General features: G+C 36.9%; 1 protein-coding gene across 8 annotated transcripts in view; it reads right to left on the bottom strand.

The window, feature by feature from the left end:
* The window catches only part of NRXN1 (neurexin 1), a 676,210-nt gene that overhangs the window by 366,647 nt on the left and 283,455 nt on the right, over positions 1-26,108 (bottom strand). For 6 of the 8 annotated variants that reach the window (XM_058802359.1, XM_058802360.1, XM_058802364.1 and 3 more), the window contains 2 exons: positions 22,973-23,176; positions 20,695-20,721 (listed from right to left, as the gene is read on the bottom strand). In XM_058802359.1, coding sequence (XP_058658342.1) covers positions 20,695-20,721; positions 22,973-23,176 — 231 coding nt within the window. The remainder of the gene's footprint in view (positions 1-20,694; positions 20,722-22,972; positions 23,177-26,108) is intronic. The other 2 variants (XM_058802362.1, XM_058802366.1) reach the window with 1 other exon arrangement.

The raw sequence follows: 26,108 nt of genomic DNA, 5'->3' as shown, positions 1-26,108 counted from the left end.
CCTTACTGTGCAGGTGACAGAGCACTGGAACAGGTCACTCAGGTAGGCTGTGGATATCCCCCCTCTATGGGGATATTCAAGAATATCTGGACACACTCCTGAGCCATGGGATGCTCCGGGATGAAACTGCCTCAGCTGGGAGGTTGGATCACATACCCCACTGTGGTTCTTTCCAGCAGGACCCATCCTGTGATTCTGTATGAGAGACACATTATAAAATAACTTTTGACCAGAAACATTGGGGTTACCCTGAGTCACACTATTACCTCCACTGTGCCTTCCAGGTGATTCTATCCCATGTGTCAGGCTTGCTCTGAAAGGGACAAGCAACTAGCTCTGAAACTCTCCCACTTTTCTCTTGGGATTCTGTTCCATCCAGCACAGGCTAACTGTGATGGGTGAGTTCTGTTAATAAAATCAAAGCCTAAAATCAAAGCCTTTCTGACTTCAGAACTACACAGAAGGAAAAGGACACTAAGATCTTGATGTAGCTGTTCAGCATATCGGACAGTTTTCATCACAGACATTTTCCATCTTCTGTCAGCAATTTTTAAATTGCTGCTGGTTTATTGCCCTGCTTTTATATGCAACCTTTGCTATTTTGGGCATGCCAAGGGATCTCCAGGAACAAAAATGCAAAGCAAAGGCAGTGAGAGTCTCATAACACTGTTTCTCTGTGTCTGTGTTGACACCAAGCTAGCAAAGGTGCCCAAGCCCAGCAGAAGCAGATGATTTGGGTCAACTACATGATTCATTCTGTTCCTTAAGTGTTTACTTTCTTTGACAAGAGAAAGACCAGTTTTGCATAAAGCTTAAGTGAATAATATTATCTTTAAATGTGCTGGTATAGATGCAGTGACTAAAACCTTAAGCAATTTATTTTAGGCACTTCAGTGGAAGCAATTCTACCTAGATTTGGAGAAAACAGATGGATTTTTTTTAAAAAAGCTGAAATAACATGAGAAAAATCTTAGTGAGAGTCATTAAGCCTGCCTAGGTGCACACCATTTAATAAGATTGTAAACATATTCCTACTTATTTGTTAGTCCAAACTTTTTTTTTTTTTAATTTTTAAAGTAGTTGAACCACTTAGTCTCCATTATCTTGCTTCATATCTCTAAAAGACCTAAAAGCATATGCAATTTTAATTTGCTCTCACATTAACAACCCTCTGTAGTGCCTCTTTCGTGCAAAGGTGCCTCAGTGTATGCTATTATCAAATCCAGCTTGGGCTGCTCACATTTACAGGCAAATCTATCTATTCTATTTTAATGGCTGGGGACTTGTAAACTCTTCCTGTTGTAAAATTAAATGAGTGCTTTACATCAGTCTATTTCCCTTGCAAGAGCACTCAGAGTAAGAAAATCAGGTCAGAACTCGGTGAAAGCTACCTGTTCCCACTGCACACAATCCAAGAGAGGATAAAGGGGACCCCTGGTGAAAGGGCTCTGAAAAGGACAAACCTTGGTGTGACACACCATGGGAGCAGTGCACTGAAAAGAGTCCAGGCCTTGGACAAACGACCCACTTGCATGGAAAAGAGACCTTTCCTTCCTGGGGCTGATCTCCAACAGAGCAAAAGGGATTTTCATTTGTCACAGAGGGTACAAGAAACTACAAAATAGCCAGGCCAGTGCCCAGGGATTGTGCATCTACCTGTCCCATCATGCTGCTTCTCTGCTAAGTAGGGCAGTTTTCCATGGAAGCTGAAGAGGGAGAAAGGAAAGGATGGATGCTCAACATCCCTGTGATGGGATGCTTCCTGGCCAAGGACAGGCTTTTCCATGTGTCTTTTCACACAGAAAAGCAGCAAATATGATTGTGAGCAGAGTATTCAGGAGAAAATTGTCTAAATGCTTAAACATAAAACCATGTAGGAATCCATTGATACCACAGGACTACCAGAACTGCAGAAGTTCTTAACTCTTAACATACTCTGTTAAATGTCATTGGTCAACCTGAAGCATAGTTCATATTAGTACTTTCCTCACTGACTTTCAAATGTATTGAACTAAAATTAATTTAAACATCATATTGAGATCATACAGAGTCTTTTTCTGCCCTGGTTACATTTATGGTGAATCTACTATAAATTTTTATCTACAATATCATTGGTTCTCCAGTCTTTTTCTGACTTTACACTGATCTGACTCCACTTCACTTAAATCACACCTGCAGAAAGTGCTCTTAAATGAGTGTATTTAAATAAGAATTGGCATACTTCCTTTTTTTTTTTTTTTTGTCAAGGGGCATTCTGGGATTTAAAAAAAAAATTGTTCTGTATCTCCCACAAGAAGAAAAGCAAGAGCCCCAATAAAAAAGTGTGTGTACATTTATGTAAAATTTTATTTTACATGGACTGCTACTATTTTTCCAAACTTATCTCTCTCCACTCCTATTTCCCATACTGTCCTTCCCCTGGAACTCATCTGTCTCTTTCTAGACAGGACATGGTTATTTTGCTTCACACACCCAGCCAGCACTGGCTCACTTTCTGAGTTACTGATTCTCTCAAATAGTAAAACCTTATTCATAAACCTTCTCTTTCTGAGACAAGATGCAAACTGGAAAAAAAAATCCATTATTCCTCTTGCTTAAGTATGACATTTATTATCAACTTCTATGTTCAGCTCTTTTCCTATTTTTAAAGGCTTAAAGAACCACCAGATTTTATGCATCCTTAGAGAAAATGGAGTGTACCAAATAAAAGATGCACTGTCACTTTTATGGCTATCATGGTTCGCTCAGAGTCCGTCATGCCAGTAAAATTTCCACATCCATTTGAAAGCGGATAATTGCTTGTACAAACACCTTTTTTCAAAGCAAAATGCAGACTGTACAGTCAGTCAATACAGGTACAAATCTTAGTGGTGCAATTCATTATGAGGTAAGAGACATAAAACCCTAAATATTCCCAGGTATATATTTACTTTGGCATCCAAAGCAGAGCTTACTTTGTTGTCAGCACCTCAGCAGGAACTTAACAGCCCTTCCAAAGTTAAAGAAAAAAAGTATGAATTTCCCAAAGGAAAAAAAAAATAATCTCATTTACAGCACACTGAATAGTCTAAATTTTCTCAGGAAATTCCTATTCCCTTTACTACCTTGTGAGGAGCTTATTCAGCCTAACTCAAGTGCTGAAGATTTGCTGAATTCCAACAAGTCAATCAATTAACTTTAATATGCACAACTTTTCCTCTTAGAGATATCTATCCTGTGGTACTTTACTTTTTAACCAACTACTTGAACTGAATTAATGATTTTGAAAGAAGATACTAGCTCTTGCATTGTACCAAAACATGTTCAAAATGAGTTGTCTGAATTTGTTTCTCATAACGCAATCCACCACTACTAGTAAGGCATATGGCGAAATGCTTGGAGCATTCAATTCTGCCATCAAAATAGATATGAAATGTAGAAAGAGGCATTATAAACAGAGACTATCAAGGGAGACTGGGTGGTTCAGTGAATGCTTTACTAAGCAGTGAAATCCAGGCAAATCACTACTATTTATTTATTAGTCAGCAAAAGAAAGATCAGTGGTTCCAGCCTGGTTTGCTGATAGAAAACAGTGCATACTACAGCTGTCAGTAACAAGACAAAAAGACATTTGGACAAAAAGACATTTGGACAAGAAGACCAAAACCTGGGACCTACTCAGTTAATAAAGTTACTTGAGGTCAGGGTTGTCAAGATTTCAGCTAAAATAATAAATATTTTAGGATTCAGCTTGCTATGTATAGACAGCTGTGTGGCTCTCAGACGTGGTGCACAACAAGAGGGCTCTGGGCCGTCTCAGTTATCCTGCTTCCAGAGGAAATTTAGCATGCCTCCAATCCAGGCTTGTGTCCCAGCCCTCAGCCAGACTCACAGTCACTGAGCAAACCTCACGAGGCATCTGCATTACCAGGCTGCAGCACAAAAGGTTCAGGAGAGATTCCTCCAGAGCAAGAGCAGAAACACAAGACATGCAGGGTGAGGCATCCTAACCTTCACTGTCCTTCCTATGGCTGGCTGCAGAAACTTTGCTGGTCTTCCAAAACACTCGTTAGCACAGCTGAGCTCAAAAAGTCAATTAATACACTGAATCAACTGTGTTTTGATGACTGTGCTGGTGTCATCCCAAAATTCCCTTGGCTAAATGTGTTTCTTGCCAACAGAAAAGCTACATTGCCTGTTAAACATCAGAAATGTCTATCAGGTTATCATTTATAGCTAATTGATACGTAAACTTGAAAAAAAATCTAATTGCAAATCAAAGAAATTGTGTCCAGTGCGTTTTCTCGCCAGCAGACTCATATGGAAAATTCCACAAGAATAGCACATTCACTGAATTGTATCAAGAAAAACATATCCATCTTGCATAGCTTGATCCAAATGCTTCAGCCCACAATAGTTTTATTATAGGCAAAATTGCTTTTGGCAATTTGGGTAATGTATTGGCAGTTAAGGATATTTTTATCCCTTTTTTTTTAACAAAATTTGACATTTCAGAAATTAAAATGAAAGAGATTGGAGCTGCTAATATCATCCATCAGCCTTCACTGCAGCTGTACAACAGATTTGCTCATATTCCTTAGAATAACAGGAATATAGTATTAAATATTTCCATCTAGGCATATCTATATTTCTCATATAGAAATGTAGAAAGCTAAACAAGATCCTTTTGAAAATCCTACTGGCTTCCCCTACATGGTCAAACTACAAACAGATTGCATTTAATGTTGACCTAGTTCACTAGCAAGGAGAAACAGCTTACACAGTGAAAAATCCACGGAAGGATATAAAAATGACCAATCCAGGAATCAAGCACCATACCCAGCTCTGAGGGCACAGAGTTTTCATTTGTCTGGTTCTTTTCTCTAAATTTGCTTCCCTGACCACGGTCTGAGTTGCCGTGCATTTTCCTCCTCCCAGCTTTGTCTTTCTTTTGGAAATGGTTTAATTGAGGGTGAAATATCACACATACTCATCCATTTATCTTCTTTTAAGCTGTGAGATATTCACTGTGACACAGCTGATGTCTAAACAGAGCCAGTGGATCCAGGTGGGAAGGCAGAACACAGGCAGAGCTATTGGACTAAATTAAATCTAAGGATTCTGCCAAGAAAGGTGCTGCTGATGAGCCACTGTCTCGTGAAAGTCTGTTCTCCACAAATAGAACCAGCACTCAATTTCAGCAAGATGGAGAAAGAAAGAAAAACATCAGAAAGCAGTAAACTTTAGAGTTGCAAGTCCCGGCCTCTAGAATTTCCTGCTAGATCAAAGGTTATGTAGAAGAGAGACATAGTCTCTCAAAAGTGTGCCTTGGTGGTCAATACTTGGGTCTATAATAATTTGAAGTGTAAAAAAAAGAGGTTGAAGTTGCAATTACAACTCTCTGTGGACTCAGAGCGCATGAGAGGATAAAAGTGATCTGGCATTATGACCCATCTAAGAGACTTCTCTCAGTACAACTTAAAACATTTGTGGCTTAATATTTGTTGCATTTTAATTTAGTTTTGTAACTCATCTATCTAAGCAAGTGAAACATAAACAGATCTAAGACGTGTAATTTTCCTTTTTCTTGGAATTAACAAAAGAAAAGTATCCTTTAAAAGCAGCTAAACCCAGAAGTCAGCTAGATCCCTGTATTTTTAATAAGAGTGCAGTTCCTCTTTCATTCTGCTCTCTGAGGATCGTGACTATCAGAAAATGTGCGAAAGGTATTAAACCTGGTATGAATCTACCCCAAGGCCCTGAACTAAAGCAAAGTCAATGAGCATGAAAAAATATGGTTGCTGCTTTGTCAGCTCACTGCTGAATGCTCTGAGACATTTTCAGAAATCACGGTGAACCTGGCAATTGACTTTGCTGTAGGTGAGGTGAGCGTGAACTTTCAATACCTGGCAGTCCTGTGCTAATTTAAAGAAAACTGGAGTGCAAGGTTATGTACTCTGTATTTACTGCAGGTAAAGAAATGTGCACTTCCAAAGACTTTGCAGCTTTAAAATCCCACTATAAGGTCATATCCTGCCTTGAATCAGGCTAGATTTTTTAAAATGCACTCGAGACTTACCAATGTGAGTTGGAATTCAGCAGATTCAATTCCACAAACTACTTGTGTGGCTTTAGTAATTCTTAATTTTTTTTCACATTAACTTGACATGGCTGCAGTAATGAAAAATTCCACAGACTTTAAGCTGAATATGTTTGAGCATTTTGTCAAACTTAAAACACTTTCAATACCTTTGATTCCATTCTACCTAAGCTACTGCTGTACATTAGGAAAGCAGCAATTTCACAAGCCTTCTATCCCATTTAATAACTGATTTTTTTAAAAATATCATCCACCATAAGCTTGCATATTGCATGAAAAAGAAAATGCGAAATTTTAATCCCTTAAAAAGTCTGGAATTCTCCCATGCAGGATTTTTGAATTACACTGAGCTTTCTAATTATGAAAGCTGGTTTCAATGGAAAATTCTTTTTAGGTCTTATTAAAAAAAAAAAACTTTGCAAAACTGCTGGAGAAAAGAGTGACTAATTCATCTAGAGTTATTATTAATTTTTCTCCCCTCTATAAAAAGAATAGGATCAGAAATAATGAAAAATTATGTGGGAACTTAGGAACTCCTATGTAAAATAGTACTAAAACTTACATTGAACCCCAATTTAAAGCAATATTAAAAATTCAATTTTTAAAAAAGCAAATATTCATTATTCAGATGTTACTTTAATGGCAGGCAGAATCTCTAATATTCATTATTTCTGTATAAATTCAGAGTTTTATCAATACTACTGATTTGTGAGATGTGGCTTAAAGTAGGGGAAAACAGCAATGCTAATGCAAATTGAAGTTAAGTTTCTCCTTTCCTGAGAAGGGTTGATTTTTACTTCAGCAGACTCATTATTCTGGTCTTGACTACCAAACCAAAAGACCCAAACCTTAAAAAGCACAGAGACAGAAAGACATACTTCTTGTCATGGATTTCTAGGAGCAGGAAGAACATTCCACTAAGTTTTCAAAATAATGGACTGTGCTACGCCTGACAATCTCCATTTCCTTAGACAGCATCTCTACAAGTTACTGCTCAAATAAGGTGCCCTGAGCTTCCAGGGGAATTTTCCTGCCTCCTCTGAGCCCAAGAGATCTGGAAGATTGGAAGAAGGATTTCACAGTAAGATGGCTATCTGAATAACTTTTATAATGTGGACCTTAATCCATGTCATTCAGCTGATAAAAAAAATAAGACTGAGAGCCAAATGTACTCCAGGCAACAGATGCATCAAGCAGATCTCCAAGAACCCTTAGGAGCCTGAAGAACCTGTGCTACTTCTTTCCACTTACACCAGTGAAGTAAAAATAACCTAACTTACAGCAATCTTTGTAGAAAAAGTAGGCACACCTTTGATTATTTCATTTTTTTTTCACTGAGAGAATTGGAATATTTGTTGTATATTGGCTAGATTACAAGTGACAGCAGGAAAAAAAAAAAGAAGCAACAGCTTTGCCACATTAGCCTTTCTGACATTGATATTGACTGTGCCCATTTATATCAAAACCATGGCTGTCAAAACTCATTACATTTTAAAATATAAGAAAGCACAACTTAAGTATGCTTATCCATAATTTACCTTTTTATAGAAAAAATTATCTTTATGTTTAGCTAAATTAACATAACAGAAAAAAACCCCATTTAGATATTTTCCTTTACCATTATATCTTGCACAATGTTCTTAAGAATAAGCAGATTGGAAACTAACTGGCATAGAAAGGAAGAGAATTTGGACTGTGACTTTATTTTAAGAATAGGCTCCTCTTAATTCACAGGTGTCTTCATCCCAAAAACAGTGGTTATAAAATAGTTACAACTAAATCTCACACTCATATCCTTTTTTTTTTTTTTTGTAATTTAAATGCTGAATTATAACATTTTGCCTAATTAAGAATAATGATAATAATGTTTAAAGGTTTATTATTATTGATTGTTTAACTGTTTTAAAACATTTTTATAATCATTATGGATCAAAAAGAACAATTTCTTGACACTGCTTATTCTTGGATACTTCTAGGCAGACATGAGTCAAGGAAGGAGGACTAAAATAGACATTTCAGATTGTTTTCAGAAATCACAAATGGATGAATACAAAGGTTGATCCCTACTCTATGATCAGCCTCCACTGAATTTGATGGGTATACTCTTGCATGCCTGAGTAGAAAAGCATAGCTTTAGTACATGGAATTGTTTCTAACATTGAGAGAATCTCTCCAGTGCTCTTGTGCCATTTATCATCTCTTTCGGGCCGTGCTCAGCATCAGCAAGTGACAATTTTTTATGTAACAAAACAAGTAAGCTTCTTGACAGAAGTGCCTACTTGCACTTTCTTAAGGCGTGTCTTGTATCTTGATTTATGGCAATTTTAGGGAATCAAGAATCCGTGTTGCTGACTTTCAGGGGCAGTGCTGCTCTTATTCACAGCCAATTAGCTCCTCAGCTGGGTTCCTAAGGCCTTGTATCATGTCAGTGGTGGTGGCAGCTGTCTCCTGCTAGCTGGAGATGCCAGAAAGCTTCTTCCCTCCAGAGCAAACGTTGTGGTCCTTGACTCCCAGGAGACAGCACACTTGTTTTCAAGCTGCTGAAATGTTACACAGCAAAAACTGCAGAGACAGTTCAAAGTATACCAGCAACCACAACAAAAGTTCAGCAGGCAATTTTCTCCAATATTCAACAGTGGTTCTTAAATTTTGGTAAAACTGTAACTCCTTCAATGGCAGCGAGCATGGTTGCTATTTTTCACTTCTGATCCAATCTCCACAAGTCATATATAAACAGTTCATGGCATGTAAGTGAAAGATGGAATTGTTGACTTACCTATTTGAGCTTTCTTTTCCAGACAGATTTTACTACTACTGAGAAATGCCTTAATGTGAAGAGTCAGAGAGGAACTGTTAACTAATGATATTTTATTTCTACATACATGAACTTCACTCCCTGGAGGAAAATCTCATAGAATGTAAAATGAATGAGAAATAATACCAAAGAATTAATATAAGCTACATGAACCACAGCTCCCTTTTTCCTTTAATTGATTTTTCTCATTCCATGTCTTGGTCTTCATCTTGTGTCTTGTTGCTTCAAGACTGCCTAGACAAGTAACTGCTGAAGAATTCCTTGCAGACTTCCCAAAGGGGACTGCATCTCACAAAGCCAACTTCATCTCGATGTCTCAGCTCAACAGAGCAACATCTCCTTTGAAGTGACTTGTCTGATGGATTGAGGCCTAGAAATCAGCTGGAAGGGAGCATAAGTTAACCTCTTGACATGTCATCCAAAAAAGTAATGTGCTTGGATGGAAATTTCAACAGCTACCTGAATATAATTCATTAAAGTTATTGTCAAGAAGAGATAATAAGGAAGCAGTTATGTGGTTCCAGTAATAAGCTACAGAGTGCTTAAAATGTTATGATAGATGTTTCATGCATTTTAATAGACATAAATGCAAAATGTGCTAGATACAGAGTAAGTGCTTTTAATATAAGTAACTGCTCATCAGTGACATGAACTGGGTAGATGTTTTTAATGTTATCAGGTCTTCAAAAAAAGCACATTGAGAAATGAATTACTGTTCTTATAACATTAATGAAGAATAATGTTGTAGCTGAGGGCTTGCTAGGCTCCTTCGTCAAGACTGAACTTACGAAATGCTGCCTTGCTGCAGAGGAGTGAAGCAAGGATAAATGAGGCACCTTTCTGAAACAGCCAGGGAGCCATTAGTAAAACTAATACATACTTACACAAAGGATTTTTGCAGGTACAGTAAAGGAGGGGCCAACAAAACGCCACAGATGACTCAGAAACCAGATTCTGTGAACTTGTATTTGTGCAAATTGGTGGACAACTCAATTTCTGTGCTACACATGAAAAGGACAAAAGCTCCATGCCCATGTGCTGGTCTCTACTGTCTATAACCAGATTTCCCTGATCTTAGTGCTGAAGGAGTAAGATAATTCCTTACCAGGGATTTATTCCAGACTTCCAGCAGAACAAATATAGAAATGCATCAAAATAATTTTGATTTATGCAAAATTTTAGTTTGGCACCCTTTTCATTTTTTCTCTCTTTGATTGAAGAAGAGGGAGCCATACATTTCCTAAGCAGCTTGGCTCTCCTCATCAGACAAAGCTGAGAAATAGGATCAAATCTGACTCTCACTGAAATTAGTTGCACTTTTTTTGATCATTTAGAAGTAGTATCTATTAATATGAGAGGGACAGACAGAAACTTGGCAATTCCCCTCAACATATGCCAGACCTGCTGCAATGCTCACTGGCTGTGCTAGGGAGAACCAGACACCCCATTCCAATTTCACTTTCTTGGACTCTGTTTCCCCTTTTCCTGCAAAATGCATGTCCATCCTATTAAAAAAATAATCACAAACACTTATTCTATGATGAGTTCCTTACAAGTGTATATCAGGACAGAACGACAGCTTTGAGCGTGTGTTGTGCTGATCAGAAAAGCAGTATCCACTGCAGAGAGATGGCAATTTGGCTGGTTTTCCTTGAAAAGTTCTTGAGATAACACAGCACCACTGAATTACTATGGCTTTGTTTTTGGAAAAAAACCTATTCACTAACTTAATAGATTTAAATGCTTTCTGAACTAAGCTATTGATGATTTTAATATCTTTTAACACAGATTTTTTTGGAATAAAATAACCAACTAATTTTCCATTCCCTGAAAATAAGTCTTCAGACTGTAGTATTAAAATAGAAAGACTGGAGTATTTCTCCATAGAATTTAAATTTATAAGCACTTCTAAATGTTTTCTGCAAACATATTAATAAATATTCTTCTCAAGAGCATTATATCTTAGAAACAATGTCCTAAGAAACAAAATCAGAAAAAGGAAAAAAAAGGTGTTTTTACATGAAGTCTGATGGTATTTTTAATCTGTTTATAAATTTAGAAACACCATCAACTCATTATTTTTTCTTAATACTGAATGCCAGCAATGAATTTCTTTTTTAAGGAGCTACAGACCAAAATTTCTGGCCAGAAAGTTGTTATTACTAAGTAAAAAAAAAATAAATTCACAATGCCTAGTGAATATAAAAGAGTCATCTTAATTAATGGCTTACCCTAATTTGACTTGATTTGTCAGTTAATCAAGAAGGTTTTTTGAGAAATTGTTGAAATATTGGCTTGTGTCATCTGCTGCCATCTGTGCCTTAACACTCTAATTTTCATGGAATCTGATTGCAAAGTTTAGAATGACTGTATACAACCCAGTTGATGATAGATTTATAATTTTTTTCAGCCCAATGTTTCTCTGAGTCTGTGATTACTTTCACTAGCAATTTCCTGTTGCTCTCAATACAGGGTATAAACTAGTGATGAAATAATTAGGGAAAGAAGTTGCAAATTAAGCTGGGAAATGGCACATAAGACCAGCTAGTTCAGCACTGTGCCTTCAAGAGCAGCACAGAAAAGCAGAACTGCTCTGCAGTAATTACTACTCTAATACAGTCACAGCTTCCAGTAATGGCCATGGTTGGGATTTCTGGAGCTGCAGAAACAGCCTTATCTCAGAAAGCCCTTGATGTATTTCTATTTCATTTAAAAAATCAATTTATTAACCTTCTGCTGCTTCTTATGGCTGTATAATCATATATTTATAAAAATGCATTCATATTCTCTCAGGTATTTGTTCTTTTCCTAGCATGTCTAGCTGCCCCGTGTAGGAAAGCTAATCCATACTTGTAATCCTCCCTGTTTTCCCCATTTAAGTTAATCATGAGGAATGGGAACTGAACACACATGGAGTGCTCAGGAAGGGGATAAACCATGACTGCATAACAGCACAATGCTGCTTTCTCTTCTGGTCTTACCCCCTCTGCCCACAGCTCCTCCCATCCACTGGGATTTCTGGTCACTTTGAGCACTGAACTGTTTTATGAGAGCTATTTACAATGGCTGCACAATTTCCTCAGCTCAGCGCCACCACACTCCATTTCTGAGCTGGCATAATTAAGGTGACTTTTTTCTAGCATGAATCACCTCGTGTGTATTGCTGTTTAATTCCACCTACCACTTAACCAGTCATTCAGCATTTTGGAGCCCCTCAGAAAATTCCTCAAGCATGGCATTTCATTTGATTTTCTTAAATAATCCCCTTGCATTTGCAAATAATATCATCTCAGGGCTCATCTTCAGTCACTCATGAATATGACAGGAGAGATTCCTGTGAGAACAGGTGGGAGCAGAGCTTCACTGTGCAATGACTGCCATGGCAGCCCAGTTCACCAATATGAGTGACATTACATTAGCTTTTATATATTCTTCTCCAGAAGAAAATATTATTCAATTCCTTTGCTATTACTGATTAGAACAGGATTCCTTATTATCCCTGCAAGATTTGTCTGTAACACCCACTTTCTGTCATGGAAAAAAAATTGTGAGGATAATTTAAATCACCAGACCTGAAATATGATTAAGCCATCTTGCTTCTCAAAAGCTAAAGGAAGAAAACATAAAAGTAAAATAAGAGAAATTTAGAACCTGCTATACATGAAAAACTTACTTTCAAGTGCTTCTTCCCATTAAAATATTTAAGAGGCCTAGTCTACTTCTTCTGAAAAATCCTTTTATGAAAGATTTGCCAGGACCGGTATGAGCTAGACACACATAGCTCCCTTGCATATAAATCAGGATTGATTAATTCAAGACAGCCTATTCTTACAGATCCAGCACATCCTGGAGGCTGCTTTGTCCCTGTTGGTAACATGAGAGGCTCCACACTTGCAGCAATCTCTGCTTTCCTACCCTCCAAGAGTCCCCTTGTCATGTTGAGTGTTTTAGAGGATCTCCTGCTCCCCGTTCAGAGATCAGAGGGAACAACTCCAGCCCAATTCAGGCTGTTCCCCTGGGCTTTGCTTGTGGAACTTTGGCAGCATTCCAGAGCTCAGAGCCCACTGGTACATAACCACACTGTGGCCCTGACTCACACAGCCTCATATACCCACCAAACTGACAGCTATCTACATCTAGGATAGCAAAAATTAAAGTATACACTGAAATATCACAAATGGAAAGTCTATTCTCAGCAATCTTAAAGGAGTTTCTGAAAAAAAATCAAGTAGGAGTGCTAAAATAGTCTTTACCTGAATGTTAAACTAATGATTTTTCACCACCAGTTAGGGCAACTAATTTTCAAATTTACACAAATAGCTTTCTGTTTAAGCTTTTACTGTTGCCATTGCAGAGCACACCACTGTGCCTTGAGAAAGCCACAGTTATGTTATTATTGTAATGTAAATGTTTGATTAGTGAGGACCCTGTAAAACCAGGTTTATCTTTAAAGTACCACGAGTAGAATGTGTGATTTAAAAAGACAAAAGCAATATGGATGAAGAGGTGAAAAGACAGGAAAGAAGCATGCACACAAAAAACCATCTGTTTTCTAGTAAGAGAACTTGAAATAATATTTTACTGACAGCCTGCCAGGAGACTAATGACAATTTGCTCCTCTGTTAGCTAAGGAAGAACAAACATAGATAAAATTTTATATGGAACAAGTAGAATGCAGCACATAAATAAATTTTATTGCTGCCCTTCATGTAGGCTGAAAGCACTGATGGACCAAAGCCCTCAGTCCCCAGCAGCCAACCCTGAAAGCTTTGTCAGGGAGTAAGGAAATATCATCATAGACTCTTAAATGGTCAGCCAGGATATATAAAGGCTTTATTTTCAATTTTATAAAGGTTTGAGCTTTTTTGCTGTTAATGTGATTGTCTCCCATGCACCAGCTAAGCAGATTCAGGCAAGGGCTTCACCACTGGCTTTGAAAAATTGTATGTGCAAGACTTTTTAAGATTTCTTCATAATAAGCTAGTTGATTCAAGTTTTCTTATTCTCTTTATTAGTTCAAGATTTCTTAGCAACTACAACTGGATAAAAATGGAAGCTTTTTAGATAACTTGAGCATTTCCCGGCAAAATTCCTGTGCTAACTAAAACATAGGCTTGAGATGAGAAATCAGTATATCTTAAGACTATTTTCTCAGTCACTCACTGAGAGAACTCATTCTTGAAAGCCCAATGTGACTTCATTATTTCATTCTCAGAGCTCTCCCTCAAGCCAAATTATATCAATGTTAAATTTCCCAAAAAGCCATAAAATAAAATTTATTTCAGACCTTTATTACCTTATATGAACGGCCCAAAAGCACAGCATCCCCTCAGTTGGCACCTCCTAATACATATCCACTTTGTGAGGTTCAATGGCTTTTCCTCATGATGAAACTCCCTAAAATTTCCTAGGTTCAACATCCAGCTTGTTTGATAAACCTAATAATTGTGATGTACATAACGGAAGGTGCACACATTTACTCAGAAACCTTTTCCAGCATTTCCCTTCAGCTATCTGAAATATCAATTCCTTAATTGATATAGATTAAGCATTCCACAGCTCAAGAAGTGATCTTTCTTCCTTTCTGTACATAACACGTACTTTTCCAGGATGTTGTTGCTTAGATGTAGGCCAGATGAATTCATTTTGGGTCAGCAGAAATCTGTGTTGCTGAAAAAAGCAATGCACTCTTTCTACTGGAGGTTGCTTTTCTACTGTCCCTGCAACATCCTGCCTCCCCCTCTTCCTGTTTTATTTTACAACAGGTGTCAGAAAACTGCAGCAAGTCAAAATTAGCAATTTTGTTAATGGATCACTTTAGTCAAATTCATCACATAGACACTTGAATCTTATGTGCTGGCAGAAAAGCAATGCAAGAGGAGGACCAGCAGACATGAAGACAGAAGAACACAATTTTTAAAGCAAATGGGAGGGGTTTTTTTTAGAGATAGATGAAATTCTGCAACACAAAAACCAAAGAATGATTTGCAATCTTTTGAAAAAGGACCAGAAGTGGCCCTGCTGGTTTCACTTTACTCTCCTACCATTCAAGAATCAGCCACTCAGCCACTACTTTTGTCCAGAGCAGGTGGGCAAGCAGACTGCAGGAAGAGGTGGATGGCTTTGCAATCTCTGCCCCAGTGAGCCAATTAATGTGTTGGGCTCACAGGGTGTAACCTGTGCAGCACCACTTCTTTCCACTCTATATTTAACAGAGAAAGAGAAATTACAGGCATCTCTCACAAGTGGCTGCTGTGGGTGTACAGAATAAATTATGTGCTATCCCTTAATGACTTCAGCCCATACAGGACTGAGGGCTGCAGTGAGAGTCTCTGAGTAAAGCAGCAGTTTTCCCATTTTTGCCATGCTATCTATTAGCAACTAGGAGACTGTAATCAGAATTTGACTGAATAGGACCAGGTATGTTTTCATTTTTGTTGCCTAGCAGCAGATCCTGTTTTTCAGGAAATTATATGAAAAGAGGCCTTTAAACTGTTATTGCTGAATGAGTAGGAATCCAATGACTTTCTGTTCTAAATCTGCAAAGTATAGGCAAAGTTTTAAAAGAATTATTTATAATTATTTCAAACTTTGTGCTGCAAACAGAGGGAAGTTCTTGACTGAACTTGCAGAGAAAGCACCCTGCTGATTTGCTGCATGTCCTCTATGGTAAAACTCTTTTACATGTTTTTGCCAGGCTGTCAGCCACACTTAATGAGGGAAAGATCAAAACTCATGCAATTCATAAGCACTCTGCAAGAAAACAGGCCAAATACAAAATCTTACATTTTGGGTGGAGCTACAAAATTGAATATTTTTAATGATTTTCTACTGCCAACAACAGCAAAAAAAAAAAAAAAAAATTGCAAGTAATATATTTCAATAATTCTTTTTTACCATAGTAGGAAGTTAATACATGGAAATGTATTAATGATTTGCTTATCACAGAAGATTTAGGAATGTCCCTAAGAGCAGCTGAAGATGTGAAATAAACAAGATTTTTTTTCATTGGAAGATTTTGTAATAAAATGCAGTTTTACAGGCAGTAGTTCAAAAAGATGTATAGCCTTGATGTAAGATTTTCTGCTGCTTAAAATTCATGTGCACATTGAGAATACAATGCAATTGAACACCATTGCTGGTTCTTTAATAGATACAATTCTCTTCTTATTTACCAATAATCTGACAAAGCTCCTTGTCATACCCTGGATTTGTAGGATACTTTGACAAGAAAGAAATGCTTCAGTAACAGATGTTTCCAAATAAAATAACTTAATCATCTGTAATGTGCACATCTGCAGAATAGGAAATTTTAAAAGGATGAGCATACAAAACAAGGAAAAAGAGATTAAGGGCTACAGAGAAGAGCAGAGAATTGAAATGCCATGAGAAAATAAAATGAGAGGAACAATAAATTATATGGAGAATGGATGAATAACTAGATAGACACAAGAACAAGGGGTGCATGTAAATACAACCACTGAAGGAGCACTTTGCTGGAAAAACAAACTGAAAACTTTCCAAGCCCAGGAAACTCTTCCTAATTTACAGAGGTAGATAACAAACTTGCAAACCTGGTTCACTCATTCCCTGGGGAATTGTGTACACATTTACTACCATGGGACTCTCTGCTCCCTGACATCCTGCAGTTCATAATCATTGCTCCTGACAGTCCTGCATTTGAGCATAACTGAGCTCAGTGCCACTGCTCTGAATTATTGCCTACAGAAGCAAACCTGTGTACTAGAAAACTGACCTAAATCTCCCCTGCACTGTGTGCCACAAGCTGAGCAACCATTCACAGCACCATTCAAAAATGTGCCCTGTATTTTTTCATACTGAACAAAAGTATCAGACTGGGAAATGAGAGCCAGCTATTTACCAATTAACATTATTAGTGGCATAATGTATCAATTAATAAAAAAAACCCCATCAATCCTACTTGGCTAAATCATACAAAAATATACAAAATTTATTTCCAGAAATGATAGCAGTAAAATAATAGTAATAAAGCACTCACAGCCCAAAAGATGAAATAATGTGTAAGACTGCAGATGTCTGTGACAAAAACATATTGAATATTAAAAACAGCAGCCTTTATAGCTACCTGGATTTTTACAGATACTAATATTTTGGAATCATTAAAACTGGAAAAAAACAAAACAAAACAAAAAAAAAAATCACAAAAAAACAAAAAAAAAAAAAAACCAAAAAAAACCCCCAGAAATTTAATTTAAGTCAAGATTGTAGCCTTTAAAGTTAAGAGAGTGAAAAACATGAAAATTTTGAAAAACTATGAAAATATGAAAATCACATCTCTTTTTTGTTCACAAGTCATTCAGAAACTGTTACTGAACTGCAATGGAAATTTTATTGGGATGAAGTTTGTCTCTAAGAAATACTAGGGAAAAATCCCATTCAGTTCAACAGGATTCACAGCTATTAGTAATTTATGCTTGACAGTTTGCAATGAAAGGGTAACAATTCCTTCCTTCATTGAAAGGAAGAAATATTTTGGGGATTTTATATATATTTTTATATAATTTATTCTTAGGCAATTTTTAAGGATCAGTTTATCAATTCTGTGTATAATGTAGATGACTTCTACAGCTGTTAACTTATTTTTCTATTTTTAGAATGATTAATGCCAAAAAATACTGTTACATTCATATTATTTAAAACAACAGAATTCACTGCAGTCTTATTTTTAAATGAGGTCCTCACCCCTATGAGCACTAATAAGGAAACCACAGCAGCTATTTCTGTTCCTCAAATAAGTTTTTCCCTTTCTCCTGGTGTCAGCCCCAGCACTGACCTACATGTACCTGCAATTTAAAAGGACCATTTAATTCACTGCCTAACAGACAATTTAATTTCACAAACTTGTAGCTCTGAAGAACACAATGAAGTTGTTTAAGGATGTACAAACCCAGCATTTCAGCAATGGCATTTTCTGACTGACATGAGGCAGAATTTCCAGTGATGTATGATTTTATGGGCATACCAATCTTCTAAACCAGCACAAAATATTTAGCATGCCACGCATTGTTAATGAAACACAAGTTCAGTAGTGATCTGATATCTCATGAACACTTTAAATTTTTTTTAAAACATTCTGTCCTCCAAACAAGGAAGACTCCAAAATGCCATCTGTTCTGCAAGACAGGACATCAGCTAAAGGTGAAGGGATGACCAAGTGTAGAAAAAGTTGCTGCCATTATCTTGGCTCTGTCAGGCAACACTTATCCATTTGATCTGCAGTGAGCAGAAGACAGGCTTCAGGAGAAAGTGAGAGGAAGAAGAGGTGCAGTATTTTAATCCCTGGGTTTACAGCTCACAGCAGGAGAAGGTGCTTACATTCACATTTTCCTTTTTCTTCTCTCAAGCTTGTTGATGTTCAGCTTAAGTTTTTGGATTTTTCTTTTTTAATTGTCTCTCCAAATTCAAACCAGATGCCTTCATCCTGACCTTACCTCTACTACCAGGCTACTTATAACACATAACTCTCAGTCCCAACACTGAGGTTAATTAACAGGACTAATTCCTAAGTAACAGAAATAGGAAATGGAAAAAAAAGTTTTTCAAACTTGAAAACCAGATTTACTATCAATCTAAAATGAGGATTGCTACATATCCAGCTCTCAGCAGAAAGAAGAGAGGCACTCAACTATCACAGTGTTTAGCAACTCGATACTCCAGTTCTGGATGCTGTTGCTTTGAAACAAAGTGTGTCCCACTAAACCCCATTATATTTTCTAATAAGCATTTTTAAGGACTGCTTGGAGCAATAATTCTCCATAATCTAAAAATCAGGATATAGAAATTGTTCATTAAACATCTGGTTGCTGAAAATCTCCAGTGCAGACAAGAAAGCATTGTGGTACTTACCATACTGAAAGCTCACAAAACCCTGCTGAGCACACACAAGCACCACAGGGAGATGGAACTAATCACCCAAGTTCATTTCTAGCAACAAAACCACTATAAACAAACTGTAAAGAAAAATAACTTATGAGTATTTTATACCAAGGATATTATGTAGAGAGGTTATGTTGCTTCTGAATGAGACCAAGAATTTATAAGTGTTAATCCAATCCAGCAGATACATTGCTTCTCTTTGCACTCCTCTAATTGGAGGCTTATTTGTGTTTGCAGATTCTCTTTTGATCCAAACCTTGCTTAAAAATGAAACCTAGAAACCATCTAATTTACCTTTGACACATCATTTAATCCAAAAGAGATTAAAAAATTAAAACACCTGTTATATTGTGGCTTCATTTCTGGGTGGTTTCCTTATGTTAGTAACTATTTTCAGATGGATTTTCTGATTTTATTAAGGAAGTTAAGAAAAGAAACAATATTGCTTTTCCTAGGAAAAAAAAAGGTATTTACCAAAGGCAGACACTCTCATTACAGTTCTGCCCAAAAATCTGCTTATTTTACACTTGTTTTATTTTAATTGAGATTTCATTAGTAGAAAACAATAGTGTCCCGTGGCAGACCAAGAAAATGCTTCTGAGATTTTTCATTATTTTATACATTTTAGCAAGTGAGAATTTTTTATTTTCTTATTATTTTCTTTTTAATCTGAGGACAATATCTTTATACCTTGGTGATTACAAGCATTTCCTTTATTGTATTGAAGTCTCAACAGGTTAAATTAAACACTTGCCTCAGGAAATTTTTCTGCTTTTTAATACAAATGCTGTATTTTTGTCCTGTAAAAATTATTATTAAAAAATCTATTAGAAAATGACACATTAAGAATAAATTCAGATCCTTGTTTTTCTTTATGGGTTATAAAACTATTAAGGAATGTTATGTTAATATATTTTAACTCTTACCAACTACAAATTAAACCTGTGCAGTTTGTTGTTTAGCTTTTTTTTTTTTTTTTTCTATTTTCATAAAGCCAGTCCTCTGGCCTGCAAAACCTGTTAGGAAGGGAAACAGAAAAACAACCCAAAACTCAAATCTACCATACTTACTATCAATAATTTTGTTGACACCATTCAGGAATTCCATAGACTCAAAATAAAATCACAGTCCTTTTTCTCCTTTCAGAATATAGCCTCTTAATCCAAATAATATCAGAGAAGTTAAAATTTAGTCCATTCATCTGGCAAATGTTTCCCTCTGTTTCATAAACATGCATATCACAGAGAAAAATTGTTCAATTCAAGGATTTTTAACATAATTAGAGTGTAAAAAATCATCATAGAAATATGGTCATTCTTAGACTTAAATAATGCCCTTATTGCAATGTATCACATTTCCATAAATCAAAGATTTCGCAAAACCAAATTGCACTATAACCAGCTGGTAAATACAGGTAATTGTCTAGGGGGATTGTAAAATAGAAATTTTTGTAGTAAAAACTGTTATGTTCCAACAATCTAATGACAAGTTGAAGGCAAAATGTCAGGAAAATTAGAATGAAGGCATGGGGGGGGAAAGTGTAACAGCTTATCACAAATGCTGGTTAAAAAATTCTATGGATACTGTAAATATAAAATAGCCTCTCTAGAATAACACAGTGCTACAGGCACCATTTCCTCTAGGCTTGTTTACAACCTGTAGGATGCTTCCTTTTTAATATTCTAGGTAATGTTATGTCCTGTGGGAAGGACAAAAAACAAGTGCTAAAGTATATGATGACTTTTTACACAATGATAATTAATAATCACATTTCATTAATAAATTATCAAATGCTTGCAAGCTCTCCACAATCTCTGTCATTCTAGTTTGCATATTTTACAATGGTGGAATAACATTTTAAAAAGTTTGAATAGGCACTTACTGGAATTACAGTTAATCCTGATACAGTCTAGATGGGGAAGAATAGATGAAAAATGAAAATTTATCCTTCAAGGTAATAGCTGCAGACATCCAATAAAATCACAGTCCACCCTTCCGGGGACAGACACATGCAAATATGGCCACTCCATGTCATCAGTCTTTACGTGGTGTTATAACCCAGATATACTGCGAGAAGTCTTTACCAATAGAAACGACAAATAGGGTAAAAAATGGCCAATTTCAAACAAAGCTACATGGTGACAAAAATCTAAGTGAAAAAGTCAGGATTAAAAGTCAAAGATGCTTAACTGAGGCAGGCTGCAACTTTCTCCCCATCTGTGAAAGAACAGGTAATTTGTCTCAGTGCAATTAGAAAGTGCTCCGTCACAATGGGTCATAGAGCAGGCCAGGCCACAATCAGACACCTTGGACAACTTGTGGATAGTATAACCTCAAAGGCTCGTCTTCACAAGCTAGGGATTGACACACAGAGCTCATCACCCAGGCCAGAAACAAGGGCCTGTGGGTTTGCATGTCCTTAATGTCTAAACCTTAGATATGAACAGTGACTACTTTAAAGTTATATTGATACAGAGAAAAAAACCCACGTGTTTATAAACACTTATTAGAGAAGGAAGAGAATCCTTTTCTATTTTAAGATTATTTTCTTGCCTGACTAAAAAAAACCAAATAAATAAAAAAGAGAAAGGAAAAATAAAAGGGGGTGTTGGAGGAAGAAACAATATTATTAGGGCATGGATTTATTTACTTTTCATTGACTTTCATAAACTATAGAAGTAGGCAGAGGGTGGCGTTTTTTGTTTTGTACATAAAGTGATTAACCTGATTTGTGCATGATCTTCTCCTGAGCTACCTATATTCATTATTAAACAAAAAAAAAAAAAAAAAAAAAAGAAAACCAAACCCCAAACCCTACACCACACTACTTGGTTTGCTACTCCTGGTTTAACACCTTTGAGGAACATGTATACCATCAAACCTAGATTTTGTTTCCATATAGCTGAGTTTGTCATGTGTCGTCAACCGCATCAGAAAAGTGGTTGCAAACAGCCCAGGAGCAGCACCTGCACACCCCCTTTACAGAAAGCTCTCAGAGCCTCCCACCCTGGCCTCCCTGCAGGAGGGGACAGGCAGGGAAGGGTCATCACAGCTCCCTTTGCTCCTCCTCCTCCTCCCTCCTCACCCCTAAACACCAGGGCAGCGTTTCTGTGAGCGACCCTTGGACGAAGTGGAGGATCAGGTGGTTATTTTCTTACTCTTCACTCCCCACTGGTGCTTTCTAAATCTGTGACTAAAGCAAAAAGACTCACTTAATTACTTTTAAAAATAGGAATGAATATTTTTTATTCCCTGAATGGGAATAGCTGTATGGGATGGGCATTTTCCTCCTGTCCTGACTTGGACTTGCGCCTCTTAAGCACGGCAGAAGCTTCTTATGCCACTCTGCCACTTAAGCACTTTTATTTCTTTACTTACTGTTTTTTTTTAAACTCCACAGAGTCATAACCTGACATTTTGACCATCATATTTTAAACAAGGAAACAAATTTTTCTTTGTTTTTTTTTTTTTCTTTCTGTAAAAGGGCTTGTGCCTTCTGTGTTCACAAGGCTGTTTGCTGAGGGCCGCAGTCTTTGGGCATTGAAGGGTTGTGTTATCGTTCGATACTACAAAAATAGCACTACAGAATTGTTTAAAAAAGAGGAGATGGATTTAATACAGGTTTGACACCTAAAAAAAGGAGAACAAGAAATCAATCAGTGGGAATATCTAACTGCAACATTTTCAGTGTTAAAACCAGAAAGTCTTCAATATATTTGCATGTCATAGATTAATTGGCGGAGGTAAAACTGAGCTGACCTATATATATGTTGTTTCTTCTTGCACATTGAAATTGTGAAATTACTATTTTGAAGAAATTGTGGAGGGAGACCAATTTTCCACAATCAAAAAAACCAATTTAACCAAAAATTACCACTGATTAACTTGTCCTCTTTTTTTAGAATACACAACAGTACAAAAATATTGTGATGGGTAATGTTAAGACTAAATAAAGAATACAAAAACACAAAAGAAAACAAAAATAAATTGTAATAATGGCTGTGTATTTGTGTACATATGCAAATGCCAAATTGATATGTGCTTATATATCATCTCAGTTTACTTTTAATGTTAAAACAGGCTGTTTCATAAATGTTTGCAAGCAAAAAGAAAAAAAATGTAAAGAAAATGTTAATTTCTTGGAGGGAAGAGGTTGTTACCTAGGTTGACCGTTAGCTTAACTCGTCCTGCATCCAGCTCTAACCGAAGGGTATCTGCAGATTCCCTGGAAGTCGTGGCCATTAAAATGCCATAAGCTCTCTGGGACCTGAACCTTAAAGAAACATCTTCGGCCTCTGTGTGCATCACAACAGGAAGCTGGATTTTCATAAACATACTTCCATCATAGCTTAAAATTGTTGCCTCTGGAAACACAAAAGAAAGAAACCAGTTGTTAAAGAATTATGCTCTGTCTAATGAAACTCCTTAAAGGTAAGATGGTAAATGCATATTCAGTCAGCGTGACACAAAATATCTACATATTACTTTTCATTATTATTACTGGGAGACACAAGGAAAGTCAAGTTTGCTGTTTTTGTTAGGATTTGTTTTGGTTTTAAGTGGCATATCTTGATGCTTTTTAAACAAACAAAATTGTTCTTTAATGACCCTGCCAGTCACATGTGCACCTTCAACAAGATCAGTAAAATCACCTGGAAGGCAATGCTTGAAAGACCAGGCCTGTACTGCTCAAAATAGGTCAAATCAGCTAAAGATATTCAATTAACCTTAACAGCATAACAAAAGTCCATGCCTGACTGTCATTCTCCTAGATAATCACCTTAGAATGCTTAATGTATAAAACCATTAGCATTGCTACAACCATGGGTTGCAATTGTCATACAGTGAGCAAAAATCCTCATAAAAGGCATGACTGCCCCCAGCACGGTTTGGATGGGGCACAGGTTGTTCCACGACTACAAAAAGCATGGTTTGAACTCAAAAATGCTTATATGAACACTACGACAGCCTCAGCAAGAGGATTGAGACTGGAATAGGCATATTGAGGGTAGCATCTTAAAACCCCCAAGACAAGGGAAGAACTGTCACTTTGAGACATTCCAGGAAACCCTCCTGGCCAGAGGCTCTGGCACCGAGCAGTCACAGTCTGTTAGACCCCAGAGCAACCAGTCACAAGCTTTCATTTTCCAGCTTCCAGGCTGGTAACGAGAAAGGTAGCAAAGAGACTGCATTTCTGCTCACAGGGAGGCACTGCAGTTCCTAGAAAGCAAAAGGAAACATTCCTGAAATGTATTAGTTAAGTCCTTTTTGGCAGGACAGTCAAAAATTGTGGCAAAGAACACCTATGGGAAGCTTCTCTATGCTTCAATTTGCTTCGTTGTAATGGAGGCACTTATCTAAAAGTTTATTGTGGTGTCAGCATGCAATAATATTTTCAATGACTAATACTACTGATGCTATGTTAAAGTAAATATCACAACTGTGTTTGCCAAAGTTGTTCCCAGAGCATATCTTGTGTGCTGCTAAGGGCAGATAAGCTCCTCAAGACTTCCAGCCTACACGATCCATGGAAGGACAAAACGTTCTACTAATTCTGTGAGAGACAAAAGTGATAGATGATATTTTCACTAAAATAATCAGAAAGTGGCTTGGGTTGGGAGAACCTTAAAGATCATCCAGTTCCACCCATATCCCCTGCCATGGGCAGGGACACTTCCCACTAGACCAGTTTGCTCCAAGCCCCATCCAACCTGGCCTTGAACACTTCCAAGGATGGGGCATCCTCAGCTTCTCTGGGCAACCTTCTCCTGTGTAAAGAATTTTAAATTCCCCCAATACAAATTTGGAGTAAATAGTCTGATGTTGGGGGAAAAAAGTAGTTACTGAGACTGCTGTAAAAGTCCCTAGATGTGACAGGTTATAAGAATGCATTTACAGGTTTGATGAATGCTGACTATGCAGGTACTCGTGCTTTCACCATATTTTAAATCTAAAATTTTTCAGTGAAGTAGATTAAATACTTAACTTGCAACAAATTGAAAAGTGATTTCAAGCCAAAGAGTTTTCAGTGGAAGGTGATTTGCTTTTTGACGGTTTGGGGTTTTTATTTGTTAGTTTAAGGATTGAGCTTTTCTGGGTTTCCTTATTTATTAGTTTTTTTGGGGAAGTCATGAAGAGGGGCTTTCAATTCCTTCCTATATCTAGCTGTCTAGTCTCTGCATAAAAATCTCCCAAGATTTTTATCAAGGTAAACATAATTTAGGTAAAGAATTCCAGGAAAAACCACTAAAGTTCCATACTAACATAGCAGAAAATAAAAGATATTTTGAATTTTCTAAAAAAATTTACCCCATTAATAGTACTCAGGGTTTTCATATGCAGAGCAAACCAGACATTCATCAATGCTAGAGTTCTATTGCTAACAAATTATCTTAAGATAATGTAAAAAAAGAGAGTTGTCAGAATCAGCACTGCTACTTTTTGCCAACTTCCCTTTAATTATTCGAGTTGGTTTTTTTGAAAATTGCAGAAAGAGGAGAGAAGGATCTTAATTGGAGACTTAATTTAATTGGAGATGGCCTGTGAGTAACACCATGGTGAGCAGACCAATTGTGATTAGATACTTAATCCTCCTAAGCCAAACTGCGCCAGCATTTTGGGAACAGATGTTCCAAGAACAGACCAAAGATGCTGAACAGAAGATCAAATAACTTAAAAGCTCTGGGCCATGAGGAAGCCCCCTCATGTCAACTAGCTCCTTTTAATGTGTCAATATGCCCTTTCCAAGGCACAGACTTTCTAAATATGAAAGTATATTGGGGAAGGGAAAAAGGGGAAAACAAAAAAAAACAAACCAAAAAACCCCACAAAATCCTCTCCAAACTACCAAAAAAAAAAAAAGCCAAACAAACCCCCAAAAAACCCAAGCAAAACCAAAGCCAGAAACAAAACAAATCAAAAATGCAAAGGCAAATGGAAAACAACAAAAAAAATCAAAAACAAACACAAAACCAACCCCCCAAAAACCCAAATATCAAACAAAGCAGAACTAAGTACCAAACTGGCAGGAATGGATTGCTAATTTACAAGGTCTGGTCAGTAAGAAGGTGACCTGAATGACAAGAGGCATCAGTTACAAAAACCTTGAAGAACAATTCAGCTAAAAATAGGTATTATTTTTTTTTTTTTTTTTGCTTTGGACCAACTAATTCCAAGGAGATGTCTCATCTTTACATGAAATCTACACCACTAAATATTCTCACATAAGTGTTGGCAGAATGTCTTTTTTCTCTTGTTCAGCTTTCTCTTAATTATTAGATCAAAAGGTAACAGACT

The sequence above is a fragment of the Ammospiza caudacuta genome, chromosome 3 (assembly GCF_027887145.1).
Source record: "Ammospiza caudacuta isolate bAmmCau1 chromosome 3, bAmmCau1.pri, whole genome shotgun sequence".
NCBI lineage: Eukaryota > Metazoa > Chordata > Aves > Passeriformes > Passerellidae > Ammospiza > Ammospiza caudacuta.
Note: the sequence above shows the minus strand (reverse complement) of the source record. Positions and strands in the feature narration are given on the sequence as shown.